The sequence below is a fragment of the Theropithecus gelada genome, chromosome 2 (assembly GCF_003255815.1).
Source record: "Theropithecus gelada isolate Dixy chromosome 2, Tgel_1.0, whole genome shotgun sequence".
In the NCBI taxonomy this organism is placed as follows: domain Eukaryota; kingdom Metazoa; phylum Chordata; class Mammalia; order Primates; family Cercopithecidae; genus Theropithecus; species Theropithecus gelada.
In genome coordinates, this window is record NC_037669.1 from 67216524 (window position 1) to 67240947 (window position 24424).

The 24424-nt window shown below is 41.8% G+C and overlaps 1 protein-coding gene across 1 annotated transcript in view; it reads right to left on the reverse strand.

Moving 5' to 3' along the window:
* Window positions 1-24424, reverse strand: part of GXYLT2 (glucoside xylosyltransferase 2) — a 79413-nt gene that overhangs the window by 25507 nt on the left and 29482 nt on the right. The window contains exon 3 of the mRNA XM_025374973.1: window positions 19588-19719. Within this exon, the coding sequence (XP_025230758.1) occupies window positions 19588-19719 (132 nt within the window). The remainder of the gene's footprint in view (window positions 1-19587; window positions 19720-24424) is intronic.

Here is a 24424-nt window from a genome sequence, read left to right on the forward strand (position 1 = left end):
GAAGGGAGGGAGGGAGGGAGGGAGGGAGGGAAGGAAGGAAGGAAAGAAGGGAGGGAGGGAGGGAAGGAAGGGAGGGAGGGAGGGAGGGAGGGAGGGAGGGAAAGAAAGAAAGAAAAAGAAAAGAAAGAGAAAGAAAGAGAGAGAAGGAAGGAAGGAGGGAAGTGAAAGGAGGAGAGAGAAAGAAAGAAAGAGAGAGAGAGAGAGAAAGAAAGAAAGAAAGAAAGAAAGAAAGAAAGAAAGAAAGAAAGAAAGAAAGAAAGAAAGAAAGAAAGAAAGAAAGAAAGAAATTCCCTGTTCACAGCTTTAATGGGGGAGACAGAAAAGCGGCAAAGCGAAGTGATGATGAGAAGGGTAGCACAGAAGCACAGAGCAGAGCCCCTACGCCAGGCTGGAGGAAAAGTAAGGAAAGCTTCCCAGCAGAAGTGACATCTAAGCTAAGAGATAAATAAGTGGAGAGCAGGGCAAACATGGAAGAGCATGTGAAAAGAGAGAGCATGGCAAAGGGAGGACTGTCAGTTGCTGTGCGGGGCTGGAGTTTACAGTGGGAGGAGGGGTGAGAGATAGGACTGTCCAAGGGCGCAGGGGCCCAATCAGGAACTGTGTTGACAAATTTGGACTTAATCCTGAGAGCAACAGGAAGATATGTTCAATGACTTGACCCCAACACCTCAAGGTCATCCTTGCTTCCTCGCCTACCCATACTGTCCACATCCAATCTTCAGCAAGTCACATAGGCTCTACCTCCAAAATGTCTGAGTCTGTCCATTTCTCTCCTTCTCTGCTTCCTCACCCAAAGTCCAAGGCACCATGACAGTTCTCCTAGAATTCCGCAAATTCTGTTCCCTAGGTTCCCCGTGTCCGCACCTGCCCCCTCCAATCCACTCCTCACAGAGCAGTCAAAGGGATTTTTAATTCCACTGTGACTTGTTCTTTGATCCATCAGTTCTATACAAGTGTCTGTTTAATTTTCAAATATATGGAATTTTCCAGATATCTTTTTGTTATCCACTTCTAAGTTAACTCTCTTGTAGTCACGGAGCACACGGCAGCATTGCCATCTTTTCGAATTGACTGAGACTCGTTTTATGGCCCAGGATGTGGCCTATCTTGGTGAATGTTCCCTGTACATTTGATAAAAAAATATTTACGCTGCAGTTGCTGGGTGGAGTTGTCTATAAATTCTACAGCTGTCAATTAGGTCACTTGGTTGATAGTGTTGTCAAGGTCTTCTATATCGTCACTGGTTCTCATGAGCTCCTTGGAGCTTTATGTCCAGACACAGAGAAAAAGGGATGGAGAAATGTGGAGTTACTGCAAATTCATTTGTATCAACAGGTATAATTAGGGAATCATTATTCATCTTCACACTAATGTTAGTTATTAAAAGCGGAATGTTGGACTCTCCAACTCTGTGGATTTATCTTTTTCTCTATTTGTCTAGGAATGTTTTTCTTCGTGGAACTGGAAGCTTTATTATGAGGCGTACACTCATTTGAGACGGTTACGCCTTCCTGATGGGTTGATCCTTATATCATTACAAAACACCCAGAGGGCTTTGAAACAAAAGCAAAAACCTACAGTAGATCACCCTACTTTCACCCTCTAACCCCTGCAAGGCCTTTCACTGCATTTCTTTCTTTTTTTTTTTTGAAGACAGAGTTTTGTTCCTGTCGCCCAGGCTGGAGTGCAATGGCATGACCTTGGCTCACTGCAACCTCCACCTCCCAGGTTCAAGTGATTCTCCTGCCTCAGCTTCCCGTAGTTGGAAACACAGGTGCCCGCCACCATGCTTGGCTATTTTTTTGCATTTTTAGTAGAGGTGGGGTTTCACCATGTTGGCCAGGCTGGTCTAGAACTCCTGACCTCAAGTGATCCACCCATCTCCGCCTCCCAAAAGGCTGGGATTACAGATGTGAGCCACTGCCCCTGGCCTTCACTGTATTTCAAATAGTCACACCTGTACCATAGTCTGTGAAGGGCTCCACAGGATATACATGCTCTGTCTACCTCTCCAACTTAGTCTGCTGTCACCAGTGTTCCTCCACCGCATGGCACAATCCAGTTTGTTTTTTGTTTTTTGTTTTTTTTGGCTCCAGGGCCTTACACCTTTCATTATCGCTCTACTACTGTCAAAATCAGCAGAGGGTAGAAAGCTAAATAATCCTAATAGGAAGCCAATGAGCTCCTAATTTTCTCCCCGACTACAGCCAGGGTCTCCTCTATCTGAGATACTCTTAAGTCTTTGCTTAGATAGAAACAAACATTTAAGTCCCCTCTGTCAGAAAGAAAACACAAAATTGAAACAATAGGCCAGGTGTGGTGGCTCGCCAGGCACTTTGGGAGCTGGAGGTGGGAGGATTGCTTAAGGCCAGGAGTTTGAAAACAGCCCGGGCAATGTAGCAAGGCCTCATCTCTGCAATAATAATAATAATAATAGTAACAATAATAATAATAAAGTAGCTGGGTGTGGTAGTGTGCACCCGTAGTCCTAGCTACCTGGGAGGCTGAAGTGGGAGGATCGGTGGAGCCCCGGAGTTTGAGGCTGCAGGGAGCTATGATCACACCACTGCACAGAGGCCTAGGCAACAGATGGAGACCTGTCTCTCAAACAAACAAAAACAAAACTAAAGTTATAAATTTCTAATTTAACAAAGGAATCATCTTATCATGGACTAAGTGTTTATGTTTCCCCCAAGTTCATGTGTTGAAATCCTAACCCACAAGGAGATGGTATTAAGAGGAGCCCTCACGAATAGGATCAGCGCCCTTAAAAAAGAGGCCTCAGAGAGCTCTCTCACCCCTTCCACCACATGAGGACACAGTGAGAAGGCACCATCTATGAATCAGGAAGCAGGCCCTCACCAGACAGATGCTGAATCAATCTTTTGGTGCCTTGATCTTAGACTTCCCAGCCTCTGGAACTGAGAAGTAAATTTCTGTTGTTTATAAGCTACCCAACTGATGGTCTTGTGTTCTTGCAACCTGAACTAAGACATGCCTTCTGGAATGACTTAGTCTTCTCTACGACCGGGATGTCTTCTCTCTCACTTCATTTCCTAAGTTCATGAAGATGATAAAGCCCTCAAATGCACTTAAAAATTACATCTTTTTTTTTTTTTTTTTTTTCAGACAGGGTCTTGCTCTGTCATCCAGGCTGGAGTGCACTGTCACAATCATGGCTCATGGCCCAGATTGATCTTTAACTCCTGAGCTCAAGCAATCCTCCCACCTTGGCCTCCAAAAGTGCTGGCATTACAGGTGTGAGCCACCATGCCCAGCCAAAAGAAACGGCATCTTTATTGGTTATGAAATACACATACTGCCCCTGATGCTTTAGTCAGTTTCTAGGTTTGTGAACTCCTGTTTTTGATCCTTGCCTAAAGTACTAAAAATGTGATTAATGTGAAAATTAATGCTTCCCAAATCATATCTGCTGATGTAGGTGAATTAGCAGTCACTGCGCATTCTGCCCTCTTTCCCCGAGTCTGCAGGTAAAGCCCCATGGAGCTCCTGCTGTTCATGATAAGCAGCTTCCCAGACCTGCTGGTGAAGTGTCACCAAACGCTTCCCAAATGTGAGGCAGAGCATTTCATTTGTTCTTCTTGAACAATCAGGTCTGACTCTTAGAAAGACTTTCCCAGAGGGCTCCCCCTTCCTTCCTTCCATTTTCTCTTCATCATACCACCTGACTTTCTTCCTTCCGTCATGTCTCACAGTCAGCGGCCTTTGGTTAAATTATTATCTCATTTGTTGCTTGCCTCCTCCAACTAGAATAGAAGCCCCTTAAGGGCTGGGACCTTCCGTATCTAGGTAACATCTAAAATCTGTGTGCCTGGCCCATGCCTGACATAATATACACTAGGCATCCAATAAATATTTACACAAGCTAAGGAATTCAACCGTTGAGCTCGCTCATAACCACTGTAATTTTAAATATGCTTTGAGGCTGATTGTAGACGAGGACAGGTTCTGAGTGATGAGAAGATCTGTGAACAAATGAAGTGCAGAAGACTCAAGTTCATGAAGGAAAACCACTGCAACGCCAACCACAGGAATATCCTGCTGTTGCTTGCATGGCCTGGGACATCACCCTCTAGGCCTCTCTTGACAAGACAGCTAGGCAGCTTCACACATCATTCCACTTCGTTACCTCTCATGCATTTCAAAAATGCCTTACAAACTAAAGGGCAGAAAGGGAGCTAGGGGAGGAAAAGAACAGAAGCAAAGACAAAGGTGCCATTTAGATTCAAGCAGAAATGAATTTCAGAGAGGGAACCTTTGGAAAATGATCCTGGTGATAATCAGGAGAGAGAAGAAATATTAAAGAGGATTAAAGCAGGAGGTGGAAACAGAGAAGAGCAAAGAACAGTTTCAGAAGAAAAAGAGAAACACTCTTTTTTTTTTGCCAAGAAAAGATATACATAAAAAACCTACATACATAAAAAACAAAGAGCTGGGGCTAGGCGTGGTGGCTCATGCCTGTACTCCCAGCAGTTTTGGAGGCTGAGGCAGGTGGATCTCTAGAGGTCAGGAGTTCAAGACCAGCCTGGCCAACATGGTGAAACCCCATCTCCACTAAAAATACAAAAATTAGCTGGGCGTGGTGGCACACACCTGTAATGCCAGCTCTCAGGTGGCTGAGGCAGGAGAATTGCTTGAACCTGGGAGTTGGAGGTTGCAGTGAGCTGAGACTGTGTCACTGCACTCCAGCCTGGGCAACAGAGGCAGACAGTCTCAAAAAAAAAAAAAAAAAGAAAGAAAGAAAGAAAAGAGCCAGGTGTAGTCACACGTGCCTGTGGTCCCAGCCACTTGGGAGGCTGAGGAGGGAGGATCACTTGAGACCAGAAGATCAAGCCTAGAGTGAGCCATGATCATGCCACTGCACTCCAGCCTGGGCAACAGGGGGAGACCGAGTCTCAAAAAAAAAAAAAAAAAAAAAGGAAAAAGAGAAATACAAATACCATCACTGCATTTTTTCAGTTAAAATAAAGATTGCTTTATGTGTACTCTATCGTATTTATTCACCTATTTTTATCTTTGTAAATTTTCACTTCCCTAAGCCAAATACATTTTGAGAAGCTATTCCAAGATAGTACTTAATTTCTGTAATTATATCAGGTCCCTGTCCTCCTTTTTCCCCCTTTTCCTTTTTGAAGCATCCATCATTCCTGAAACACACACAAACGCACACATCTTTGGGTAAAATGTGTTGTCAAAGTTGCTTGACTGTGCTGATTTTCACCCACCGCGTCCGGCTGTGTTTTTAAATTTTTTATTGTGAGATCATTTTAAATTTACAGAAGAGGTGTAAAAAGTTCAGAGAGTTCCCATGTATTCTTCACCCAGCTTTCTCTTGTGTTAACATCTTACACATAACAACAGTAATCAAATCTAAGAAATTAACCCTAGTATAAATACTATTAACTAAACTAAAGAACTTACTCAGATGTCACCAGTTTTTCCACAAATCTCCTCTTTCAGTTCCAAGATCCAAACATTGAATTTATTTGTCACATCCTTAGTCTCCTCCAATCTGTAACAATTTCTCAGCCTTTCCTTGTTTTTTTCATAACCTTGACAGCTTTGAAGAGCACCTGCCAGTTATTTAGAATAAAGTCCCTCAATTTGAGTGTCTGATGTTTTCTCATGTTTAGATTGAGGTTATGCTTTATTGGGAAGAACAGAGATGAAACACACCTGGGCGCATACGACGTTGACTGGGCCAAGTGATGTCGGTCTTGATTGCTTGGCAAAGGTGGAGTCTGCCAATATTCTCCACAGTAAACTAAGGATTTCCCCTTTTCCTTTACTAAATATTTTGGAGGAGATACTTTAAAATCATACAAATATCCTGTTTCTGGTTAAACTTTCACACCTTAATTTTAGCATTCACAGATCTTACCTGCAGTAATTATTACTACGGTGTTCTAACAGTGATTTTCTATTTCCCTCATTCTTTTCACATGTATTAATTGGAATTTTCTATAAGGAAGAGGTGTGATTTTTCTCCATTTATTTATTTATTCAATTATGTATTTATTTTTTAAATTCAGTTATTTATTTAGATTAGTATGGACTTAAGAAAAATTAAGTGTTATAATTAAATACTATCATTTATTTTGTGGCTCAAGTTGTTCCAGCTCAAGTCATTGGGAGCTCTCTCAGATTGGTTCCTGTCCCCTTCCAATATGAACCCCCTCCTTTTAAAAATTATTTTTATTATTAAAAAATATTTTTTAGCACATCCTTACTTTCTGGCACCATAAGGTCAACTCCAGCGGCATCTTGCATTTTCCCTGCCTTCAGTCAGGAATGAACAGTTCTCCCAGAAGCTCTGGTTCCTCTGGAGGATGGAATTCAGAAACCAATATCTACGGGCTAGGTGTGTTCACTGCTACTCAGGTGTCACTGCTTCTAGCCTCCTAACAGTGGACAGAGCTAGGAAATACATGTATGTATACAAACCCATGTATACATACCTATCCATAATTACTTCTTTTAATTATTTTTATCTTTTCCTTTTTTCACAGGTGTTGATTACTTCTCTACTTATCTATACCTATATATTTATTTAAAAAAACACGAGTCCACATTGACACCGATCTCAGGACTGTGCCTGTGTGTGTGTGTGTGTGTGTGTGTGTGTCTGTCTGTGAGAAATAATTTGTTAAAGGCGAAGAGAATTCTAAGCTTAGATTATTCGGGTGTTGGGCTAAGTTTTGAAGAACTAGGTGTGATTTTAATAAGTGAGGCTGGAGGTAGGGGAGTCAAATGGCCAGGGTATTGTCTCCAGGCAACAGTATGGCAGAGGGTAACCTGCACAGCACCTGGGAAAGAGTGACACACACCAAGAGCAGCTGGAATGGGAAATTCATGACTTGGAATAGTGCTGAAAATTAGTACATAAACTCAGAATGCAAAGGGCCCTGAACACCAGGCCCAGAGGCCTGGACTTGACTCTGCAACAGGGACTCTAGGAAGGTTCTGGGCCAGAATCCATCTGATGAGAATAGCATTCAAAAACCAAAAACGCAGGAGTGGTACACAGGAGAAAAGAGACACACGTAGCAGGGAGATGACTAAACAGGACAATACAATAACCCTTTTCTCTATTCATTGCCACCTTTATTTTTTGTCTTAATTGTAAATACATGCAGACCCAGAACACATGATCAGAAAAAGGCCTATACCTTCAAGGCTCTGTACTTCTGGTGCATGTGACTGTCTTTGCAAATGTGAACAGATAGCTTGCATACATTACGTAAAGCTCTGATGCTTTTTGTCTTTTTTCTCTTTCTGATTGGTTTGCTATTTTTAAAAATTGGGCCAGTGTGGTGGCTCATGCCTATAATCCCAGCACTTTGGGAGACCGAGGTGGGAGTATTGCTTGAGGCCAGGAGTTCAAGAACAGCCTGGGCAACATAAAGATCCCATCTCTACAAAAAATTTAAACATCAGCCAGGCGTGGTAGTTTGTGTGGGTAATTCCAGCTACTCGAGAGGCTGAGACAGGAGGGTCCCTTGAGCCCAGGAGGTGGAGGCTGCAATGAGCCATGATTGCACCACTGCACTCTAGCCTGGGTGACAAAGTGAGACCCTGTCTCAGAAAACAAAAACAAAAACAAAAAAAACAGAAGTTGTCTGAATTCCACAATACACAAATTCATGCTTGTGTGTTGTAAAAACATACAAACAATTCAGCAATCAACAGAGTAAGTTCAAGTTGCTCTTTACCTGTCTCTGTCCTCATCACACCACCACTCCAAACCCCCATAACCAACCCCCTCTCTCTTCAGAATTAACCAACATTAACAGTGAACATCATCCCAGTCTGTTCCTATGCATTGTACATGGGGTCTTTGTATGGCCAGAAAGTCAGATCTCAACTTAATCAATCCATCACTCTTAAAACTCTTTTATTTTTTCTGTAATTCTTATTACTGCCTGAAATTAACAAATTTACTTATTTTTTGTCATTCTTTTCTGACTTGGATATAAGCTCCATGAGATTAGGATATTTGGATATCTAATTCACAGCCATACTTATTCACAGCCAGTCACATAATTGAGGCTCAATAAATATTACTGAATAAATGGTTGTATGTATAAATGTTTATAAACACACACACACGAACACATATATTTTTGCATTTTCATTTTATTTACTTTTTTTTTTTTTGAGATAAGGTCTTGTTCTGTCACTCAGACTGAGGTACAGTGACACAATCATGGCTCATTGCAGCCTCCACCTCCTGGGCTTAGGCAATCCTCTTGCCTCAGCCTCCCAAGTAGCTGGGATTAAAGGCGTGAGCCACAGCACCTGGCCATTTCTTTGCATTTAAAAAATACTGGCTGAGTGCAGTGGCTCAATTCTGTAATCCTAGCACTCTGGGAGGCCAAGGCAGGTGGAGTGGATTGCCTGAGTCCAGGAGTTCAAGAATAGCCTGGGCAACATGGTGAAACCTCATCTCTACAAAAAATACAAAAATTAGCCGGGTATGGTGGTGCATGCCTGTAGTCTCAGCTACTCAGGAGGCTGAGGTGAAAGAACCACCTGAGCCTGGGGAGGTTGAGGCTGCAGTGAGCCGTGACAGCACCACTGCACTTCAGCCTGGGCAATACACTAAGACCCATGTCAAAAAAAAAAAAAAAAAAAAGAAAAGACTACCAGTAGAATCATACTATACTTTCTAATTGTCTACTTTGGGATACTTCCCTTTAATTTTATGTGTGCAGACGACAAAGAACATTTTGTTTGATGCTGCATATTCCCAAGTATCCTCTTCGATATTCTTGAAATAGTTTAAGATAGTGGAGAGAATAATGAATACTTGGAAAATAATCTTGCTATATAATGCTTTCTTTTCTGTTTGTTGTTGTTTTTGTTGTTGTTGTTGTTGGGACAGAGTCTTGCTCTGTTGCCCACGCTGGAGCGCAGTGGTGTGATCTCGGCTCACTGCAACCTCTGCCTCCTGGGTTCAAGCAATTCTCCTGCCTCAGCCTCCCAGGTAGCTGGGTGCCACCACACCCGGCTAATTTTTGTATTTTTAGTAGAGACGGGGTTTCGTCTCTACATGTCGGCCAGGCTGGTCATATTCTTTTCTGTTTTAAAATATATATATATAATTGGGAGTCTGTAGAAAACTAAATACGCATTCTTAATTAAGTAATGATCCACACTGTTTTAATCTGAGATTTTAAGATTGTTCGTTTTGTTAAATTATTACCTTAAAATGGGGTGGCACAGGAGAAAATTAAAGCCTTTCAATTTTTATTTTTGTTTCTATTGTGCCCCCTTGTGGAATTACAGATAACTTACATATTCGTTTTTGTGACGTTCTAACAAAGAGCAGGGTGTACCAATGTCACGGCTGCATTCAGGCATGCGCCAATCAATGAAGTAGACTCTTCTGATCAGTTTAGTCTTTGCAAACAAGATTCTGATTGCTTCTGAGTTGAGCGAATCAATGACGGCTTTGTTCAAGACGGTTCTTCTAAAGTTCTGGCTCATTAAACTTGTGTTTGGTCTTTGATTTCATCATTTCAGCTGTGTGGCCAACTGTTAGAACTGCATGCAGGGAGTGTTCCACAGGCCTTGCGTAACTGAAAGTATCTGGTTTCTCCGGCATGTTCTGAGATAATGGCTCTCTAAGATCTTCCATCTGCTTCCATGCTTGCTTTTGGCTTGCTTCCTCCTCTTATCAGGTGTTGCAATCCCAGCCAGCAAGCACACAGTATCTTTCCTTGTTGGCTGTAGACATTCCGTTAGCCATGGCAACTGTCATTTAAAGCAGAGTCTAGTTTCTTAGTCAGATGGTGCCTCCCCAGAGAATGTGTTGCTGAAAACAGGATCACTGGATCACAAGGAACTGTAGCTCTTCACTGAAATTAGCTTTTCCCTTTTCTTACATTTGAGCCTCTAATATAGCCAACATTTACTGAGTAGACAATGGGTTCAGGGCTCGGCACTTTTATAAGTATTATATCTTTAAATCCTCTCTCTCACTTTTTGAAGCAGTGGTTAAAGCCCTTTTCATAAGACCATCCATCCAATTGTCTGTCTTTCCATCCATTGTCCATCCCCCTATCCATCTATACATCCATCTTTCCTTCCACCCATTCATCCATCCAAAGAGTTTTACAAAGTGCCTTCTGTTAGTATGTACCAGATATTACTGTAGGTGCAGAAGATCAAGGACCTTTTACATTTTTTTCTCTTTTTTAAATTAATTATTTGTGGAGACAGGATCTCACTGTGTTGCCCAGGCCAGTCTCCAACTTCTGGCCTCAAGCAATCCTCCCACCTCTGCCTCCCAAAATGCTGAGACTGTAGGCATGAGCCACCATGCCTGGCCAAGATTAAAGATCCTTGCCCTGAGAGGGTTTACATGCTCCCAAGAAAAGCCGAAAAATAAAACAAATGAGTAAAGTGTGTAGTATTCCAACTTTGAAGATGGTAGGATATGGAAAACTAAAGCAGGGATGGGGAGCAATTATAAATACAAACACCTCACTAAACTGGCAAGTCTGAGCAAAGACATACGTTCCATTTCTTTTTTCTTTTTCTTTTTTTTTTTTGAGACGGAGTCCCGCTCTGCCGCCCAGGCTGGAGTGCAGTGGCCGGATCTCAGCTCACTGCAAGCTCCGCCTCCCGGGTTTATGCCATTCTCCTGCCTCAGCCTCCCAAGTAGCTGGGACTACAGGCACCCACCACCTCGCCCGGCTAGTTTTTTGTATTTTTCAGTAGAGACGGGGTTTCCCCGTGTTAGCCAGGATGGTCTCGATCTCCTGACCTTGTGATCCGCCCGTCTCGGCCTCCCAAAGTGCTGGGATTACAGGCTTGAGCCACCACGCCCGGCCTCCATTTCTTTTTTCTTTACCCATTTAACAGTTAAAGAATGGAAGGTTCAGGGGAATTTTCCTATGGAGGTATTTTGGGAACACTTTAGGAATGTCTTCTACAAGTAGAGGAGACAACACTGCCACTAATACATTCTAAGAAGTAGGGCAGAATGACTATTCTATAGGAGAATCTTGGGCTTCAATCCAGACTCCAAGATTTACCCCAGGAAAATGATTTAATTTTCCTCAATTCCAGTTTCCTCATTTGTAGAGAGGATGCAAATGAGCATATTCCCCAAAGAGTTGGGAAGAGTTAATGAAATCATAAACCTAAAGATCACAGCCTGGGTTAAGTGCAGTAGGCATTGGGTGGTCATTGATCACCTACAATACATTCCTCTTTTTTCAGTGTTATGTCCTGAAGACATTTTTTTTTTTTTTTTTTTTTTTTTTGAGATAGAGTCTCGCTCTGTCACCCAGGCTGGAGTGCAGTGGCCGGATCTCAGCTCACTGCAAGCTCTGCCTCCCGGGTTTACGCCATTCTCCTGCCTCAGCCTCCCGAGTAGCTGGGACTACAGGCACCCGCCACCACACCTGGCTAGTTATTTGTATTTTTTTAGTAGAGACGGGGTTTCACCGTCTTAGCCAGGATGGTCTTGATTTCCTGACCCTATGATCTGCCTATCTTGGCCTCCCAAAGTGCTGGGATTACAGGCTTGAGCCACTTGCGCCTGGCCTCTGAAGACATATTTTAAAGCAGCATTTCTTAAACTATTTTCAACTGTACCTCATAGTAAAAAATGCATTTTCATCATAATTCCAGTTTGTGCATACATAAATATATGATGGAAATGTCAAAAATAATACTTGTTTTTACTAAATGTAATGCATATTCATTCTATTCTATTTCATGTTTTTTTTTAAAAAGTTGATAATAATCCACTAAACTGGTTTCAAGAGTCACTGGTGGGTTATTCCCCACTATTAGGGGAAACTCAGAATAGTCAAATAGTTAACCAAAGCTTAGTAAATAATATACATAGATAGGTAGGCAGACATATGGACAAAGAAGTAAAAACGGACCTTCCTCTATGTCCTCCACCATATTCTCCAACATTTTCTTCCCAGAGAAAACCACCAATTCCAATTATTTAAATTTATTCTGTAGGTATATACCTCCATGTCTCTAAATAATATACCTTATCTATTAACTTCCTATGCTGGAAGAATAGGTTTTAGCTCTCTTTCACACAAATTCCCAACCCCACACATATACCTTCCCATCCTCCAATACAATTATATCAAAATATCATTTAGACCAATATACAGTATTATGATGGCCATGCAAACATTATTTCCAGTGAAGCCACAAAATGAGTAGCAATACTTTCCCTCTCTGTACAAGTGATTTTCCTGTTTTCCTGGAATTAATGACTCTTTTTGATGTTGTTAATTTGTTTTTTTTTTTTTTTTTGAGACAGAGTCTCAATCTGTCACCCAGACTGGAGTGCAACGGCACGATCTTGGCTCACTATATCCTCTGCCTCCTGGGTTCATGTGATTCTCCTACCTCAGCCTCCTGAGTAGCTAGGACTACAGGCATAGTCCACCACACTTGGCTAATTTTTCTATTTTTAGTAGAGACAGAGTTTCACCATGTTTGCCAGTCTGTGATGTCTGTTATGACACCAGGAGGGCACTTTTTACCTGCATTGTCCTCTGGCTCTCCCTTATAAACTAACTGGCCTATGGTTTAGCTTGCTGTTCACATGAAGCTGCAAGCCTCCTCTTAATTAAGAAGCACCCTGGCTTCTGGCCACACCTCCATGGAATTTAGGCTCTACAACACATAGCTAGCTAGTAGCAATTAGAAATGCTGATGGCCTGAGTCTCCCAAGGAGATACCATATTCCTCAACTGGGAGCTGGAGAGAGAGAGAAATCCCTGTGTTCTTGAATGAACTACCTGAAGGTGAATTTTTATCACACTGAACTGGAAGGGGGAAGGAGGGAGACTGTGGTTCAAATGTCACAGATTCTCACTCTTCTTACCAAGTTTTAGTAGATTTTCTTGAATAAATGTTCCTTCATTTGCCTAGGTCCTTAGGACAATTTCCAAAGTATTTAGATAGTTGCTTTAAAAATAATTTTCACAAATTATGCTTCTTTCACTGGGGAGCAATTCCACAGGGCTCCTTTTTTTTTTTGAGACGGAGTCACACTCTGTTGCTCAGGCTGGAGTGCAGTGGCACACGGTCTCTGTTTACTGCAAGCTCCACCTCCCAGGTTCACACCATTCTCCTGCCTCAGCCTCCCAAGTAGCTGGAACTACAGGCGCTTGCCACCAAGCCCAGCTAATTTTTTTGTATTTTTTTTTAGTAAAGACGGGGTTTCGCCATGTTAGCCAGGATGGTCTCGATCTCTTGACCTCGTGATCCGCCCACCTCAGCCTCCCAAAGTCCTGGGATTACAGGCATGAGCCACCGCACCCAGCCACCACAGGAGCTCCTAATGCCACCATTTTGGAAGTTGCTACCTTGCCATGCTCTTTTTCTGCCGTAGTTGCTAAGCTGCTAGAATTTGGATTTCAGGCTGCTCTGAGCAATCATTATGCTTATGGAGTAGCCTTGCAAGGGACTGAAAGAGAGAGACAGAGTCCTGATGACATTATGTGAGCTTCTGGATCTAGCTGTGCTTGGAATCAGTCCTACAGTGTGGACTTTGTAGTTAGATAAGCCAATAAATTAATTTCCTTCTTTGCTAGTTGGAGTTGAGTTTCTCTCACATATAACCAAGAGTTGTAGCTAATATCCTGAATGTCAAACTTTTAATAGTGTATGAGTAAATGATAAGTACTGTGGAAAGCTTGTTCAACAAAATTGGTATCTAAGGTCATTTCATGTAATCATTTAGGTAGCTAATCTCATCCAAATAATTTATGGCCTCTTGGTGCTTGATGAAATGTATGAACATCATTTATGGTGATTCTAATTGATGTTCCCCTTAATAAGGATTTTTAATATATTCCTATATGTGTGTCAATATTTGTTAATATCCAAAGGATTTGTTGCAAGGATGTCTCAATGTTAATTGCAAATATTGAGATGTAATATTAAGAATAATATAAAGGTCTGACCTTAATTATAAAAAGTTCTAAAAAGTATTATAAGCCTCCCTTTTCCATTAGCCTACAGCTAACTCATGAAGACATCATTGGTAAGCATGCAGATTTCAAAACATTGGAACCAGTTACAGGTCTCTTTAACAAGCCATAAGTGGAAAAGAGAAGATTATATGTTGTTGCTTTCACTACAGTATCTAAAAGCTAGATAATCTAAGATTTATCTTTATTTGGCATGGTAGTCGTTTGAAATATTAAGGAGTGGGACAAGTTTCTTGGAAATATGGAGTAAGAAAACTTTAAGAATACATTTACAGGTTAAAGCTATAACTAATTTGGCCAGGTGCGGTGGCTCACACCTGTAATCCCAGCACTTTTTTTTTTTTTTTTTTTGAGAGGGAGTGTCGCTCTGTCGCCCAGGCTGGAATGTAATGGCGTGATCTTGGCTCAGCATAACCTCTGCCTCCTAGGTTCAAATGATTCTCCTGCCTCAGCCTCCTGAGCAGCTGGGATTACAGGTGCCCACCACCACGCCCAGCTAATTTTTGTATGTTTAGTAGAGACAGGGTTTCACCATGTTGGCCAGGCTGGTCTTGAACTCCTGACCTTGTGATCTGCCCACCTCAGCCTCCCAAAATGCTGGGATTACAGGTGTGAGCCACCAAGCCTGGCTGAAGCCATAATTAATTTGATCAGGCGCAGTGGCTCACACCTATAATCCCAGCACTTTAGGAGGCCTAGGAAGGAGGATCATTTGAGCCCAGGAGTTAGAGACCAGCCTGGGCAACATGGTGAGACTCTTGTCTCTACAAAAATTTTAAAAATTAGCTGGGCATGGTGGTGTGTACCTGTGGTCCCAGCTACTCAGGAGGCTTAGGTGAGAGGATCACTTGAGCCTGGGAGGTTGACACTGCAGTGACCCATGATTGCACCACTACACTCTAGCCTGGGCAACAGAGTGAGACCCTCTCTAACCCCTTCCTTAAATATAGATATCTATGGTGAATGTTGGGAGCAAAAAAAGACATCAGACATTATTATAAGCTTGGAGCTTATTAAAACTTGGTAAAAACAAAAACAAAAACATTTCTCCCTGGGTAAGGTATGGATAGAACCTTACTCTACCTCAAATTACCATATTGGGTGCCACTTACAAATAATGTCTCTAAAGGTTCTGCAATCCAGTGATGTTTGTCATGTTTTACCTATCTCTAAGATTCCCAGAGGACCACAGTTATTAAGGAGAGAAGTCTTCAAAATTAAACAGGCACAGCGTGTAGCAAAATGTACAGATCTATTATAAAATCTCACTACTTCCAATTAATTGGGGGAAAGGTGATGTGAATTCATACAACTCAATTACTCCAACAGATGTAAAGGATTTCTGGCCTTTACAAAGAAAAAAAGAGAAAAGTATTCCAGAATCAATTTTAATGAACACATTTGATTTATTTGTAATTGGCATATTGTTTTAAATATTTTAAGCTTCTGAATTACCTGAAAGAAATATGCATTTTAGAATGCTTAATCAAGCCATCTGCAATTTAGTTTGCATTCATAATGGTCCCATGCCACAGGACCATTATTCACAGAAGGAGAGCAGTCAATGTCCACTGATTTCTAGGAGTTCGTAAATTTTGAATTGGTGGGATCTGAATCACACTAATTGCACTTGAGAATCTAATAGGTTTGAGTTCCAAAGACTTATGCTCTGATATTATTCAGACAGTAAAATCTTAGTTGAGAGAGGGTCTCTTTCGCAGTTTTGGGTAGATGACAACCTCTTGGAAAATGGGTGGGACCATGGTCCTCAGTCCACTGATTGCCTGATAGAATGTTTGCACTTTAGGATCTCCATTTTCTCTGTGCTCCTGAGGCAGCACACCCGATATGCTTTTGTAGAGATGAATTCCAAGGAAAACACGACCTAGACTTTATTTCAAATTACGCTCAAGATCAATACATCTCACTGATGCCCAAAAATGCCATGTTCATAATCTGCTGTTGTGATATACAACTAGGAAAAGGTAAATGTCCTGTCAACCACAATCTCTCTTTATTATTTTTAAAGAGGGCTCATTTCCATTATCAGAAGCAGATAAGGAACGCCAGCACCTATTTGTCATTCAAAACCAAGCACTTACTTAGCTGGGAAAGAATTAAAGCCATTAGGTGATGAATTTGTTTTTTTTTTAAATAATGGTAATAAAGTCACAATTCAAGGTCAACAAAAATTCAAATGTAGTTCCATTGGGTAGCTAATATTTTGGATAGAATGGGAAGACCATTTCCCAACATTACCTTTGGTTTTCTAATACTTATTTTTTGCACAAATGGAGACAAGAAACAGAAACCTAACATTTTCTCTCACCTCAAAGAGTAATCAGTTTTTATATCACCAACCTAGAGATTTTCGTGTCAACTGAAGGGAGTCTTTTCCTACCCCAGTTTTTATGTGACTAATCCTATCTCACCATATGTATAAAAGTCTGTGACATGTGAAGAATAGATGATGTGGCCAGGCACACCGGCTCATGCCTGTAATCCCAGCACTTTGGGAGGCCAAGATGGGCGGAACACCTGAGGTCAGGAGTTCAAGGTCAGCCTGACCAACATGGTGAAACCCTGTCTCTACTAAAAATACGAAAATTAGCGGGTCATGGTGGTATGCACCAAAATCCCAGCTACTTGGGGGGTTGAGGCAGGAGAATTGTTTGAACCCAGGAGGCGGAGGTTGCAGTGAGCTAAGATTGTGCCACTGCACTCCAGCCTGGGAGACAGAGTGAGACTCTGTCTCAAAAAAAAAAAAAAAAAAAAAGAAAAGAAAAGAAAAATAGATGATGTAATGAGCAAGTGAGCTTGGGCAGCTGATTGCTGCCAGCAATTCATTCAGGGTTTATTCTGCTCACAGGTCTCTGCGTAGGAAATGCTAAAAGTGCTACTCTCCAGTTAGGGTTTCCAGACCGATAGATGTGAAGATTCCTTCTGCTTGAGTATCCTCAGGCACCTCAAAATCAAAATATGTCCCAAATCAAACTCATTTGACCCATTTACCAAAAATGCTTTTCCCTGTCTCTTCTATCCCTAAATGATCCTGCCACTTATTCCTTAGGTTGAGCCATAAGAAATTGCCTTTTTTGTAGGTCATTAATGGTTGAATATTGGCAATTTCAAAAGGATCAACCTTAACAGTTGTTCAGGTTAAAAAAAAAAAAAAAAAAAACCTGCTAAAATCCTTTTCATATCACTTCCCCTTCAACTCTTACAACAAGCCAATCAGGAAGGTTGGTAAATTCTGTTTCAGGCAGGTCCATTATCCATCTCTAAGGCAAGCATCAAAGCCCAAGCCAAGTTAGTGAACTGGCTTCACCAACCCTGTCCACGCTGCCGTAAACCAGAGTGTCTTCTTTAAAACGCAAGTTAGAACATGCCACTTGCTGCAAAAAATCATCCAATGGCTTCCCACTGCCCTTAAGAAAAAGACTGGGCTGGGTGCTGTGGCTCACATCTGTAATTCCAGCACTGTGGGAGGTCAAGGTGGGAGGACCGCTTGAGCCCAGGAGTATGTGACCACGCTGGCAACATAGCAAGACATCATCTCTACAAAAAATAAAAAAAATTAGCTAGGCATGGTGGCTTACACCTGTAGTCTCAGCTACTTGTGAGGCTCAGGTGGGAGGATCACTTGAGCCCGGGAGTTGGAGGCTACAGTGAGCCATGAATGCACCACTGCACTCCAACAGGGGCAACAGAGAGTGACCTTATCTCTAAAAAAAAAAAAAACAAAAAAAAAAAGACAAAGATGGCTTGCTGATCTGCAAGCTCCAGTCTCTACTGACTGCTTCACTCTCATCTCACTTTCTGTTTTTTGGTTACTATGACGTTCTTTTATTTTCTTAAACACGGCCCTTCCCACCTTAGGGCCTTTGTATATACTGTTCCATCTGCCTGGAACCCTCTTTTCTCTCATGACCCCCAAGGCCCTTGTCACCTAGTAACCCTTACTTCTCCTTTATTCATGTCTCTGCATAAATGCCACTGCTGGGCAGGCATGGTTAGGAGACCAAGGCAAGAGGATCACTTAAGTGCAGGAGTTCAAGATCAGCCTGAGCAATATAGCAAGACCCCATCTCTACAAAAAAAGATATGCCACTGCCTCAAGAGAACCTTCTATGATCTCTCTCAGACCAGGATGGAACCCCATGTTACATACATCCATGAGACTATCTCCTCTTAGTACTGGTCATACTTCTAATTGTTTGTTCAAGGCCCTACTAGACTCAAGCTCCAAGGAAACAGGATCACGGCTGTCTTATTACCGTGTCACCATCACTGAGCCAGGGCCCAGCACCCTAATGGGCACTCAACAAATATCTATGGAAGGCACGAATCCCTCACAAAATTTAGAGCAGCAACTGACAGTTCAAAGTTGCCATCCCTGCATAATATTATTCTCACTTTTGATATATCTTTTTTCTACTTAATATTTTATTTTTATTATTTGATTTTTAAAATTGTATTTATTTATTTACTTTCTTGAGACAAGGTCTCACTCTGTCACGTAGGCTGGAGTGTGATGGTGCGATCATGGCTCACTGCAGCCTCAACCTCTTGAGCTCAGATGATCCTCCCACCTCAGCCTCCCAAGTAACTAGGACTACAGGCATGCGCCACCATGCCCAGCTAATTTTTTTTTTTTTTTTTTCTGAGATGGAGTTTCACTCTTGTTGCCCAGCCTGGAGTGCAGTGGCATGATCTTGGCTCACTGTAACCTCTGCCTCCTGGGTTCAAGCGATTCTCTTGCCTCAGCCTCCTGAGTAGCTGGGATTACAGGCACACACTACCACGCCTGGCTAATTTTTGTATTTTTAGTAGAGACAGGGTTTCACCATGTTGGCCAGGCTGGTCTTGAACTCCTGACCTCAGGTGATTCACCCGCCTCAGCCTCGCAAAGTGCTGGGATTATAAACGTGAACCACCGCCCCCCGCCTAATTTTTGTATTTTTTGTAGAGATGGGATTTCGCCATGTTGCCCAGGCTGGTCTCAAGCTCCTGTGCTCAAGCCATCAGCCTGCCTTGGCCTCCCAAAGTACTGGGATTATAAGTGTGAGCCACCTTGCTGGCCTCAATATTTTAAAAAAGGAAACAAAAACATGCAATTTAAAAATTAATTAAACTAAAAGACTAAACCAAAATTCTGGGCCCTTTTGGAATGATAGCCTAGCACGGCCATAACTAGTAGTTGTTATTGTTATAAGAGAAATAACAATAATCAAAGCTAATATTTATTGAGGGCCAGCTATGTGCCAAGCCTATGGATAAAACTGAAGTTAGTGAAGTTGGGGGATTTAACAAGGTTCCCAGGGGCCAGTAAATGATGGAGCCATAGTCACAAAGCCAATGATCCAAGACAGGATATGAATGCTCACAGTCCCTCAGTCTTTCAGTATGACAACCTCCAGAACACAGGGATCCTCTCTACATGCTGCAGACTTAGAGCATCAGCTCCAGAATCCAAGAGACACACGTTTTCAGCGGTTAAGTTAAATGTGTCTACACACATCTCAGCTAATTTTACCTTATTTCCAAGAGCAAGTTACATCTTATTAAAAACAGATGTTCCTACCGGAAGAAAGAGTCTCTGGGCAGCACAGGGTTTGAACAATTTCTTCCACTCCTGAGGGTTTCCAACAGAAAATGTGATGGGGTAGATTCTGTGCTCAAACTTCTTTGTATATGAGTCAGGCCACTGGCGCAACTGAAAAACATGGAAAGCAAGGGAAGGGTGATTAGGCCCCGGGAAATAGGGAAAACACCTGGGAAGCTTCTGGATGGTCAAATGGAAATTATTCAGGCAACTTACACAGAAAGTCTAACTTCATCACCACTATGAACGTTCACTAAATGAAAGAGTATTTACTCCTACTAAAATTGCTAAGATTTTTTGAAATAACATTCAGAGTTGGCAACAGTGTTGAGAAACTGCAGCGGTGAGTATAGATGTGAACAAACTTCCAAAAGGGCAACTTGGAAACTGGTAACAACACCCCAAAAGACGGAGGTACAAGGACATTCACCACAACCTAGTTTGTAATAACAAAACTTATGAACTTAGCAGCTTGGAAGGAGGAAAAAATCCCAGCAAACTTGGGAACAATCAAAATGTTCAATGATAAGGAATTGGGACAATTAAGTATGATAGAACTACATAATAAAGTACAGGTAGAAGGACCAGAGGTGGTAGTTCATGCCTGTAATCCCAGCACTTTGGGAGGCTGAGGCGGGTGGATCTCTTCAGGCCAGAAGTTCAAGATGAGCCTGGCCAACACAGCAAAACCCCATCCCTGCTAAAAAACACAAAAATCAGCTGGGCGCGGTGGCACATGCCTGTAGTCCCAGCTACTCGGGAGGCTGACACACGCGAATTGCTTGAACCAGGGAGGCAGAGGTTGCAGTGAGATCCTGCCACTGCACTCCAGCCTGGGTGACAGAGCGAGACTGTGTCTCAAAAAAATAAAATTAAATTAAATTAAAAACTAAACATAGAATAAGGTCCAGTTAGAATAAAGTAGATGTCTTTTGTGTTATTTGTGGCAGGCTGGATTTGGCTCTTGTACTCCCATAGTTTGCTGACCTCAGTTCTATATCCTTGTCACTAATGACTGCATCGTATTCTGTTATGTAGATAGGTACTGACATGGAAAATGGTTATAACATATAGTTCGGTTTTGGAAAAAGCAAAGTGCAAAAAAATTATAATATGGTTCTTTTTTTTTTTTTAATTTCTTCACTACTCTCTGAATGAATGGTTCTGTCTTATAGGAAAAAATATATGCATGAGGCCAGGCGTAGTGGCTCACACCTGTAATCCCAGCACTTTGGGAGGCCCAGGCGGGTGGATCACTTGAGGTCAGGAGTTTGAGACCAGACTGGCCAACATGGCAAAATCCCATCTCTACTAAAAATACAAAAATTAGCTGGCGTGGTGGTGGGCGCCTGTAATTCCAGCTACTTCAGGAGGCTGAGGCAGGAGAATCACTTGAACCTGGGAGGCAGAGGTGGAGGTTGCAGTGTGTTGAGATCGTGCCACTGCACTCCAGTCTGAGGGTCAAAGTGAGACTCTAAAATATACATATATACACACACATACACACAGACACACACATATGCATGTACATTTTATATGTAGAGAAAAATCTAGACGGATATGCACTGAATTATTAAAAGTGGGCACCTCTATAGCTGGTGATGGTGGTTTCGTTTCCTCGGGCTACATTTCCATATTCTTTAGAACTTTTATAATAAGTATATATTACTTTCTTTGCATATATTAATTTTATAACAAAATTTTTAAAATACACTTTTAGATTTTAGAGCAGTTTAATGTCTACAGAAAGTCAGCCAGGTGTTGGTGGCTCACGCCTGTAATCCTAACATTTTGGGAGGCTAAGGCAGGAAGATTGCTTAAGCTCAGGAATTTGAGACCAGCCAGGGCAATATAGCAAGACCTGCCTCTAAAAAAATTAAAAACAAGGCCAGGAGCGGTGGCTGATGCCTATAATCCTGTGACTTCGGGAAGCCAAGGCGGGTGGATCACTTGAGGTCAGGAGTTCGAGACCAGCGTGGCCAACATGGTGAAACCCCATCTCTACTAAAAATGCAAAAATTAGCCAGAAGTGGTGGCATGCCTGTAGTCCCAGCTACTCAGGAGGCTGAGGCAGGAGAATCACATCAACACGGAAGGCGGAGGCTGCAGTGAGTCAAGACGGGACCACTGCACTCCAGCCTGGGTGACAGAAAAAAAAAATTTTAAAAACAAGAACAACAATGAAAACAAACAACAAAAAAGAAAAATTGAGCAGAAATCAGTTTCCAGATAGCCTCTCTCTTCCCCTGTCCTACACTTTCCCCTATTATTTACATCTTGCATTCACGTGGTATATTTGTTACAACTGATAAGTCAATATCAATATGCTATTACTAACTAAAGTCCACAGTTTACATTAGTGTTAATTCTTTCTGTTGTACACTCTTTCTATGGATTTTGGCAAATGCACATCATATATCTATCATTACAGTATCATACAGAATAGTGTCACTACCCTAAAAATCCTCTCTGCTCCAACTTTTCAACATTCCTGCCCTCTCTCACCTGAATTTCTTCTTCTTCTTCTTCTTTTTTTTTTTTTTTTTTTGGAAACAGAGTCTTACTCTGTTGCCCAGACTGGAGTGCAATGGTGCAATCTCAGCTCACTGCAACCTCTGCGTCCCAAGTTCCAGCAATTCTCCTGCTTCAGCCTCCTGAGTAGCTGGGATTACAGGTGACTGCCACTACGACCCAGCTACTTTTTGTATTTTTAGTAGAGACAGCGTTTTACTATGTTGGTCAGGTTGGTCTCGAACTCCCGACCTCAGATGATCCACACACCTTGGCCTCCCAAAGTGCTGGCATTACAGGTGTGAGCCACCGTGCCTGGCCAAATACTGATCTTTTTACAGGCTCTTCATGTTAACTTTTCCAGAATGTGATATAGTTAGAATCACATAGTACATTGCCTTTTCAGACTGGCTTCTTTCATTTAGCAATATGCATTTAGGTCTCCTACATGTCTTTTTGTGGCTTGATAGCTCATTTTTTAATTTATCATTTAATAATACTGTATGCTCAAAAAAATTAGCTGAGCGTGGGGGCGGGTGCCTGTAGTCCCAGCTGCTTGGGAGGCTGAGGCAGGAGAATGGCATGAACCCGGGAGGTGGAACTTGCAGTGAGCAGAGATCACGCCACTGCACTCCAGCCTGGGCGACAGAGTGAGACTCCGTCTCAAAAAAAAAAAATTTAAAAAATGATAATACTGTATGCTATGGTATGAATCTATCACAGTTTGTTTATCCATTTACCTACTGAAGGATATCTTGGTTGCTTCCAGTTTTGGGAAATTGTGAATATAGCTGCTGCAAACATCTGTGTACAGGTTTTTGTGTGGACATAAGTTTTCTACTCATTTGGGTAAATACTTAACGAGGTCAATTCCTGGATTGTATGGTAAGCCTATATTCAGCTTTCTAAGAAACTGCCAAACCATCTTCCAAAGTGGCTGCATGATTTTGCATTCTTATCAGCAATGAATGAGAGTTCCTGTTGCTCCACATCCTCACCAGCATTTGGTGTTGTCACGGTTCTAGATTTTAGCCATTCAAATAGGTGTGTAGTGGTGTCTCATTATTACCTTAAGTTACAAATGCTCAAATCACATATGACACTGAACATCTTTTCATATGCTTTTTTGCCATCTGTGTATCTTAATTTTGAGACAGAGCCTTGCTTTGTCGCCCGAGCTGGAGTGCAGTGGCATGATCTCAGCTCACTGTACTCTCTGCCTCCCGGTTTCAAGGAATTCTCATGCCTCGGCCTCCCGAGTAGCTGGGATTACAGGCATGCACCACTATGCCCAGCTAATTTTTTTGTATTTTCGGTAGAGATGGGGGTTTCGCCATGTTTCCCAGACTGGTCTCAAACTCCCGAGCTCAGGCAATCTGCCCACCTCATCCTCCCAAAGTGCTAGGATTACACGCATGAGCCACCGTGGCTGGCCCTTCTTAATTTTTTTGAGTTAATGCCTTCCCATTGTTACAACAATTCTAGGAATTACTCCTAAGGAAAAATTTCAAAAATGGACACTTGTTTATTACAAGGTTGTTTGTTTTAGTGTTGTTTGTAACAATGATAAATTAGAAACAATCTAAAGAAGAGATTGGTTAAATAAGCTCCAGGGTCTGTCTATATAACAGAATACAATGTAGTCATTAGTGACAATATCACAGAACTGGGGTCAGCAAATTATGGTAGTACCAGAGCCAAACCTAGCCTGCCACAAAGAGTACACAAGCCATGCCAAGAATGGTTTGGCATTCTTAAATAGTTTTAAAAGATCAAAACAAGAATAATACTTTGTGACAATTATATGAAATTCAAATCTCAGTGCCCATAAGTAAAATGTTACCAGAACACAGCCACACCCATTTGTTTATATATTGTTTGTGGCTGCTTATGCTCTAAATAGCACATTGAGTAGTTGGGATAGAGACCATACAGCCTGCAAAGCCTAAAATAGTTACTATCTGCTGTTTTCCAGGAAACACTGGTCATCTCACTTTAGAGGAAACTCAGTAATATGAGCGTCAGTGATATAAAAGAGATCCCATTTCTGATGGTGATATGAAAAGAAAAGGAATGGAAATAAGTATTATATATATACACCAAAACTGTTCTCCCTGAGCATTAGTGTAATGGGTTTTTTTCCATTTATTATTTATGAATTTACTGGTTTTTACCATGTACATATATTGTTTATATAGCCACATAAACTTTTTTTTTTTTTTTTTTTTTGAGATGGGGCCTCACTCTGTCGCCCAGGCTGGAGTACAGTGGCATGATCAAGGCTCACTGCAGCCTTGACCTCCCT